The following is a 9,163-nucleotide window of genomic DNA, read 5'->3' as shown; positions in this document are numbered from 1 at the left end:
TATGGAGAAGACATCCCTGTCAAATTTGTTCGCATGTATTTAACTCCAATGCAGATTACATAGCACATGGAAGGATTCATTTTCAACAAAGCCTATTCCCAACTCCCAGTCCCTTTTATCCACAATATGTATATCCTCCACACCCATTCTATCCCTCAGATATATTTTGGAATGGGTCTAATAACCTAAATAGTTCAACTTCTTGTTCTCTAACAGCACCTATAACTGAAAAGTCTCAAAACGAAAGAAAATTAAAGCGAAAACGTAAGGAGAGCAGAAAAAACAAGTCTGAATTGAAGGAGGATTTAGACCCCGAAACTCTAAAGAAACTTCGAAAATGTGAGTTAGATGTACGAGATGGTCAATGGTGCCGAGTCTGCTCAAAGCGGTTTTCTAGTCGGGAACAATTGATTGACCATCTGTCTTATGATAAAGATCACGCAATTAATTCGGCTTCTTCAGGCAATACAAGAAACTCATGAAGCGCTATCTATAAACTACATTCATATATATATTTAATACCCATTAATTCGTTATGTTGTTATAAAATTCCATGTTATGAGATATTAGATAAATATTTTGAGTACTATATGTATTTGGATATATTTAGAGTAAACAATCAAACGTTAAGTTAAACTCTACTAAAAAAAATTTCAGAAAATAAGACCAAACTTGTTAATTTTTTAAGTTTTTAGAATTAAATATTATATATAATAAACACTAAACTTTTTTTTTTACTTTATACAATAATTATAATGATTAAATATAATATTAATAAATGCATATTTTCATAAATAGAAGATATTTCTCTTCTGTTTGGTTCGTTTTTTGGATGTGTTGGATATTTTTGACTCGTCGTCCTCTGTTGTTGTAAGACTTGAGATAGAAGTGACTCGAGAGCTAGATGAGGATGAAAAGAATCCAATTTTGTGTCTCTTACGTGGAGTTTCTTCCACCCTCTTAGGAGGAAGGAATTCTTTGTATGTTTTGTTCTCTACTCCAATTTTTCTTCTGCTCCTCTTACTACGAACTATACGAGTTAAGTTATTAAGAAAAGATCTCTCTGATACTGGAGCGTCATATTTAATGTCATATACACAATTTGTTTCATGTACACTCTTCTTGGTGTTCCTTCTCTGGCTGTTTTTAAAACTTGATCGAGGAGTATTATGGTCCGAAAAACAAAGTCCACTATCATATGCTGAGGAAGATCCAATGTCTGCTCGTCTTCTCCTGCTCAATTTATTTTTTTCCCTTTCATCTTCTGACTCATATGAACCTGATGAAGAGGAAGATGATGAATCCGATGTGGAGGAGGAGTAGTTTGAAAGAGTCTCCTCGAGCTCAGAATTCTCTGTAATTGAGTTTGGTTGATAGGATATATTTTCGACACTGTCTGAGACTGTTAGAGTAGATGAGGATTCATCATCATCAAGGGAAGAAGAAGAAGAAGATTCGGAAGAGCTCTCTGATAAAATGGATTCAGTATTCATTTGAAGATATTTGACTGATTTATTCGAGGCTGAGTTTTCAGTGTTGTCATTTTCGACGGTATTTCTTATTTGAATATTTGACTCTTCTATCATCGCTTTCGTTACCTCATCGTCACGACTGTCTTTAGTAATTATAACTGGAATACTTTCTGTTTCTTCTCTTAAGGTTGATGTAACATACTTTTTTTTGTCAGCACATGACTCTGAATGGGAATTCAATTCGTGGCACTCATCAATTCTGCACACTTTGACGTATATAAACTCGTCTTCCTTTGTATCTTGAAAGACAATATCTTTCAAAATTTTAGCTTCTGTGATACTTCCTTTACTATTGTTTATCTCTCCGGAATACTCCACCAATTCTTGGTCTGGAATCCTAACAATCTCATCGTTACCTTGTTGATAGATTATTTTTTTCTTCAAATAATCCCCATTAATTATTTCATTACTACTTATTGCTTCGTCTCCACATGAGACAAGACTCTTTGTTGAGCCATTCGTCGATGAAGATGTATTGAAAGATTCATCATCACTCTCGTCTGATGATGAATCGTAAGATGAATTTGAGGATGAGGAGCTTTCATCAGAATCAACGCTTGCTATATCCAACAATGAATAATTAATTTTCAAATGATCTTGTTGTTGATTCGTTATATTTATACCGTGTGTAGCATCGATTTCCACACTAATCTCATTGTATGACAATTTTCCTTCCTGACTATGTAATGAAACTAACACATCATCTGTTAATTTACTATCAATTGAATTATCATCTTTATTTGACTTAATATTGGTTTCTCCTTTGTGATCTAATATATTCATATCATGAGATTCTTTGGTCTCTTTTGTTTTTATAAGATTTTTTTCGTCATTTTCTATATGCACTTTCTTTATATTAACAATTCCTTGAGTTTCTAATTCAGAATAGTTTCCTGTTGACATATATTTTATCGTACCTGATGCATTGGTTTCGCCAATAGATGAAACCGTAATATCTTCTTCGCTTTCAGAATAAGATGATGACTCATCCATACTACTTGACTCATTGTCAGTAGATCCGTCATCACTTTCTTCACTCGAAGAATCACTATCTACAGTGTCACTACCTTCTTCAATGTCCTCGTGGCACTTAACGTTATAATAGGCACTGTTATAATTCCCATCATCAGGTACAATAATCGACTCATTTGATGCTAGAGTTTTTGTCAATGGTTTATCCGTAAGATAATTTTTTATTGAAGTATTATTTATTTCATTTTTGTCCAAATTGGAATATCCTACTGCTATAATACTTTCTTCGTTATTTGACTTACTATAGAAAATTAAATTTTGTTTTGAATTTGAATTTTTTGAACTGGAAGATAAAGGATCAATTTCAGATGAAGAATCAGCGATGTCATGCTTTGTAATTCCTTGATTACTTCTTATTTTCCTATCTGAATCTGTAATTAATGTATTAGTACTGGACTTAATCTCTAAATTATCAATTGATTTTGGGACAGTCACTGCTAAGGAATCAATCAGAGTATTTGATCTTAATTTTATATTATTTATAGTGTGTGGATCAATATCAATTGGAGTATTTGATGAAACAATTACTTTCTTTTCTTCTTCAGATTCACTACTTCTTGATTGAAAATGATTCTTTATTAATGAAGATGTCAATTTAGATGATTGAGAAGATGTGATAGTACTTGAACTTTCATCCTCAGATGATGTTAAACCTGAGCCTGTCATTAATATATTCACCACAGACTCATTACTCATATTATCATCTAATAATGAAGAAGGCAGTGCTGACGATTGAGTTGATGAAATGGAACTTTGACTACTACTTCCATCAAATTCTGAATTTGTATTAAGCACATTTAGAATAGTTTTGCTTATCTCTCCATTATTTTCACTAATTATTGGACTGGTTATATGAGAGAAATCACATAATGTTGGCGATGAAGATAATGTTAAAGTACCACAACTTGAAGTGTCTACTGAAATTAGCTTTTGATTTATATTCGCCTGTAACCCTGAATTGGTGATAAGTTCATTAGCTATTGATTCGCTGCTTGATACTGTTCTATTAGTTTTCATACCAGTAATGGATGATGAATGCAACACTTTAGCTGATAATAATTCGGATTCAGTGCTTGAACTTAAACTGTCAACTTCAGCCAATACTTGCTCACGATCATCTCTTAACCCGAAATTTTGGATAAGTGTATTTGCTATAGATTCACTTTCTTGACCTTCAATTTTACTTAACTTTGAAGGAGTAGATGAATAAGATGTTAGACAACTGTTTCTTTGTAACTTTGAGTTTATGATAAGATCATTAGCCAATGATTCACTGGATAAACCATCCTTGTATATTGTTTTCGAATCACTTAAGAGTGATGAATTTGACATTGTTATCGAACTTGTATCTGTAAAAGTGATAGAACTCGAAGAATCAACTTCAGTGGTGGATATATCACTACTTCTTTGTAGCTTTGAATTGTTGGGGACTACGTTTGCAATGGATTCACTTTTCGATTTTTCTCTTTCACTATTTTTCGAATCGGTAATTGATGATGCATCAGACATTGTAGGTGATGTAGAACTGGTAACTGTACTTGAACTGGAAGAATCAACTTCAAGTGTTGACATATTAGTTTTGATGTTTTGTAAATGTAAATTTGTCATCCATTCATTTGTAATTAATTCGTTATTCAATTCTTCTTTTTCATTTGTGTAAGGATTGGTTATTGATATTGATTTATACATGATTGACGATGTCGATTCTTTAGTTATGCTTGAATCTGAAGTAATTGTTTCTATTAGGGACATATTATTACTGTTATGCAATTTTAAATCTGTCATTAATAAATTTGCGATTGCTTCGCTGTTTGATCCTTCACTTTTAACTGACTTAGAAGAGCTTAACGACGATAAAGATGATGAAGGGACAGTGTTTGAATAATAAGGATCAAGTTCACCATCATCATCAGATGTTTTTGATTCAAGGTTTGTGATGAGTTCATCTTCCATCAGTTCGTCATTCATTATTTCATTCTTGAACCGCTTCAAATCTCTTGCTAATGATGAAGACAGAGATGGTGATGTAGCTGCGACATTAGAATTTTCTATTTCAGTGGTAGACTCATTCTTCTCTGTGTGTAATTTTGAACTTATTATAATTACATTTGCAATTGAATCACTATTGGATTCTTTACGTTTACTAGTTTTCGAATCAGTTGTTGACAATGAATCAGTTAAAGTAGACTCTGTTTCAGAAGATGAACTTAAGGTGTTTAAGCCGTGTGATGTTTTGTCATTGGTTTTTTGGTATTTTGAATTTGTAATGAGTACATTTTCAATAGATTTATCATTCAATTCTTTTAAATAGGATGCTTCTATTGAATCAGAACGTTGGGAGGTAGATGACCCAATTACAGTTTCTGAAGTGGAAATATCAACCTCAGATGATCTTTGTAATACTGAATCTGCGGTGAGGGCATTAGCTACTGATTGACATGACAACTCATCCTTGTAATTAGATTTAGAAACTCTCATAGATGATGAATTAGAAGTTGTGTTTGTGGAAGATTCATAAAAACTATTTGAACTTGAAGAATCCCCTTCAATTACGGAATTATCATAACTTGTCTTTAATTTTGAATCTTTTATTAATGTATTTGCAATAGATTCACTGCTGGATTCTTCTTTTTTATTTGACTTTGAGTCGGTTATAAATGATGAACTTGAAGTTGAGAAAGAAGCGGTTGATGCAGAAGTTGAAAAAGAAGTGGTTGATGCAGGTGTGCTTGACCTGGAACTACTCATTCCAGAAGTAATTGGCTCAATAGTTGAATGAAACTCTGAATTAACAATAAGCAGATTTGCTATTAATTCGTTATTCAATTCATCGCTTTTCATAGATTTTGATTCTGCTGTATTTAATGGACTAGATTCTGTAGAGGATAATGATGAAATTAAATCGGCAGAACTTTTTTGTTGGGTGGATTCTCGATAATTTCCTAATTGTAACTCTGAATTCGTAATAAGTGCATTGGTAATAGATTCACTTGTCACACTTATATTTTGACATATTTTTAAATCGTCTGTTAGTGATGAATCAGATAATGCTAATGATGTATCTGTTATTAGAGATGAATCGGATATTCTTGTAGATGTGGATGACGTTACAGTACTACAATTTGAATTTTCTACTGTAGACAACTTTTGATCTCTATTTCCTTGTAACTCCAAATTAGTGATTAGTTCATTAGCTATAGATTCGCTGTATGTTTTTTCTTCCTTAGCAGTTTTTAAATCCGTAATTGATGATAAATCAAATATGGTAGACGATGTGGAACTTGAATGATTCGTCTGAGTTGTAGATAGATCACTACCTTTTTGCAACTGTAAATCTAACATTAATACGTTCGCTATAGATTCACTGTTCGATTTTTCTACTTTACTCAATCTTGAATTGGTTATTGAGGATGATTCAAACAAGGAAACTACTCCTACTGTGCTCGAACTTGAAGTATCATCTTCAGTAGTAGCGAGATCACCGCTCATTTGTAACTTTGAATCCGTTAATAACCCATTTGAAATGATTTCATTTTTAAATTCTTTACTTTCAGTTATTTTTAAATTGGTTTTTGAAGATGAATCTAATATCTTTGATGGGGTTGCCATTGAATTTGAACTATGCACTTCAAATGAGGTGTGGTACCTATCTTTTTGTAAATCTGAATGTGCAATTAGAATATTAGCTATATATTCACTACTTAAATCTTCATATTTACTTGTCTTATTATCACTAACTAATGTCGAATCAGATAATGAGGATGATGTTAAGAAACTGGAACTTGACGTATCTACTTCAGTAGATGACTGATCATTTTCTTCCGATTTTTTAGTATTTGAAATAATTGTGCTTGCAATAAATTCATCAATTAGCACTTCTTTTTCCTCTACATTATGTGAATCTAAGGATGTTTTTTGAGTATCGAGCTGCAAATGTGGCTCATATAATAAACATTTTCCCAAAGATTCAAAATTGGTTTGTGAATTATTCTCTGAAGTAGATTCTTCCATCAATAAGCAGTGTTTATCTAATTTTTCTATTTCTCTGATTTCTTCTGTATTAGTTGAAGTACATACAGCGCTTGACTCTGAAGAGCTTGTGAATTCATCTTCACTTTCAGATGTGCTTTCTTCTGATGAAGAAGATCCGCTTTCCCACAAATTTAATTTTAAATCTTCTGTCTCTTTCCTTTTATATACTTGATCCACATGAGGAAGACTTAGAATTGCGACTTTTTCTACAATTATAGATCCTTTCGTGGATTCCTTTGAAGATAGCTTATTTTCCTTCAGTATAATAGCTTCATTGGATTTTGTTTGTTGTTGGCACATGCTAGAAAAGGCTGAGGTTGCATCAATTGAACTTGAGGAAGAGTCACTTGAAGAGGAAAGAGAACAATTTATGTCTTCACACTTACTAATTAAACTATTTGCTATTGAAAGGCTATCAATTGAAAATTCTTTATGTTCATTATTATTATTTCGGAGTAATTCATTAACGATGGATGTAGATGAATCGAGTTCTTTTTCGAGAGGAGTAGAATTGAAGTTTCCTTGCCTGGAATCATCTAGTCTATATGTTTCTAAAGGATTAAACTGGTTATCCTTTGAACTATCAGTGCTACTGCTGCTAATTTCATTACATGCTACTTTATCGGTAATACTACCACTTAATTGAACACCCAAAGGGGAAGAACTTAGTGGAGGTGAAGAGAGTGATAAACTATCCTTTGTTTCAAAACGAAGGATTTCTTTCGCAATTTTAGAGTCACTAGATCCAATGTAACTTTCATGATTTTTATATTGAATCAGTTCATCTCCAATCAGAGTACTCTCAGTTGTGCTGTAAGCCGAAATATGTACTGGAGTTTTATTAGGGTTAATTTGACTAGATAAAGATGGCGACTTAAGTATAGCATTCACGTCACAGGAAGTTAATAGTCCATTAGAATTTTCTGTAAGAAAAATATCGTTGGACTCATTTAAGGAAGAAGAAATGGATGATGAATCCCTATCAAAGTATGTTAAAGAACTGGATGACTCGGCATCCAGGGTTAAAGAAGAGCCCGAGGAGTCAGAAGAGTCAGAGGAGTCAGAAGAGTCAGAAGAGTCGGAGGAGTCGGAATCCTTGGACAAGTTATTTTCATTTTTCAAATTTAAATCTATGGCTTCTACAGTTTTATTTTCTGTAGGATACTCGAGTATTACATTGTTTTTATTCATCTCTTTTTTTTTTAAATGACCAACCTCGTTTTGATTAGTTGAAAATGTAATTTTCTCCTTGTGCATCTTAATTTTTGCTTCTTTCCTGACTAAATTTCCTTTAATAAGACTTTGTATTATCATAGCAGCAAGTATTTCATCTTGCTTATTTTCTTTTTATAATCGCAATCTCTTTCTGTTCATTCATTTCAAAAATTTGAGATGGACACTTTGTTGCTGTATTTGTTTCTTGTTGTGCAATAGTTTTCATGAATTCTTCCTCCTTTTGAGTATTTGTGCCTTTAAACAGTTCCTGGATTTTCTTATCTGTAAGAGTTTCTTCTTCTTTCCTCATGTTAATTTCTTGAACTTCCTTTCTACTCCCTGTGAATTGTACTTTAATTTGAGATGCTGCATGAATTTTATTATTTTCGCTTGCTTTAAGAACATTAACTTCATTTCTGGCCTTTTCCCCCCTAAACTGCTCTTGGATTTTCGTTGCTGCAATAGTGTCTTTCTGTTTACTTGCTTTAATCCCTTCAATGTCCTTCCTCACTTGATTTCCTCTAAATTGTGCTTGAATTTTCGTGGCTGCCAAAATTTCATCATCCTTGCTTGCTTTTAATAATTTTACCTCAACACTCTCCATTTCGCCTTTCAATTGTGAAATAGCTTTTATGGCACCATTAGTTTCTTCCTTATTCCTCACTTTAATTTTTTGAACATCCTTTCTTGCTTGTATGCCTCTAAACTGAGCTTGGATTTTTGTAGCTGCAATGGTTTCATCATTTATATTTACTTTAAGTTGTTTAACATCCTTAATCGCAAGTTTGTCTTTAAATTGAGCTTGTATTTTCGTTAGATCAGTTAAATCTTCATTGTTTTTACTCTCATTAACCAATTTAGCTTCTCTTTTATAAAGATGTCTAAATTCATTTCTTGCTTTCCCCCCCATAAAATGAGCTTGAATCTTCGTTGCTGCAATATTTGATTCTTCCCAATTTTTATCTTCACCTTTTTTTGAAATATATCCTTTGTAAGGAACCTGAATTTTTCTTGGCAATATAATTTGGTCATTATTTTCTTCCCTCATAATTTTTAACTTTTTTCGAGTTTGACTACCTCTAAATTGAGCTTGTATCTTAGTTGCAGCAACAACTTCCAATACATTTTCTTCTTTAAGATCTTTTACCTTTTTTCGAGCTTTATTTCCTCGAAACTGAGATTGAATTTTAGTTGCAGCAATAGTTTCGTCATCCTTTTCAACTTTTAAAATTTTCGCCCGCTTTCGAGCTTTGTTTCCTCTGAACTGAGATTGAATTTTTGTTGCTGCAACAGTTTCGTCGTTTTTGTCTTCTTTCAGATCTTTCACATTTTTTCGAGCTTTATTCCCTTGG

General features: G+C 32.6%; 1 protein-coding gene across 1 annotated transcript; it reads right to left on the bottom strand.

Moving 5' to 3' along the window:
* Window positions 1–785: 785 nt before the first annotated feature.
* On the bottom strand, window positions 786–7,934 carry LOC121115700 (uncharacterized). Its single transcript, XM_040709812.2, has one exon. It carries the CDS (start codon window positions 7,908–7,910, stop codon window positions 789–791), a length of 7,122 nt encoding a protein of 2,373 aa, XP_040565746.2. The 5' UTR covers window positions 7,911–7,934; the 3' UTR covers window positions 786–788.
* Window positions 7,935–9,163: the final 1,229 nt, after the last annotated feature.

This window comes from Lepeophtheirus salmonis, unplaced genomic scaffold, assembly GCF_016086655.4.
Source record: "Lepeophtheirus salmonis unplaced genomic scaffold, UVic_Lsal_1.4 unplaced_contig_4419_pilon, whole genome shotgun sequence".
In the NCBI taxonomy this organism is placed as follows: domain Eukaryota; kingdom Metazoa; phylum Arthropoda; class Copepoda; order Siphonostomatoida; family Caligidae; genus Lepeophtheirus; species Lepeophtheirus salmonis.
Note: the sequence above shows the minus strand (reverse complement) of the source record. Positions and strands in the feature narration are given on the sequence as shown.

Excerpts from the sequence above, each read along its gene's own strand:
- LOC121115700 (XM_040709812.2), bottom strand. The coding sequence starts at position 7,910 with ATGATAATACAAAGTCTTATTAAAGGAAATTTAGTCAGGAAAGAAGCA.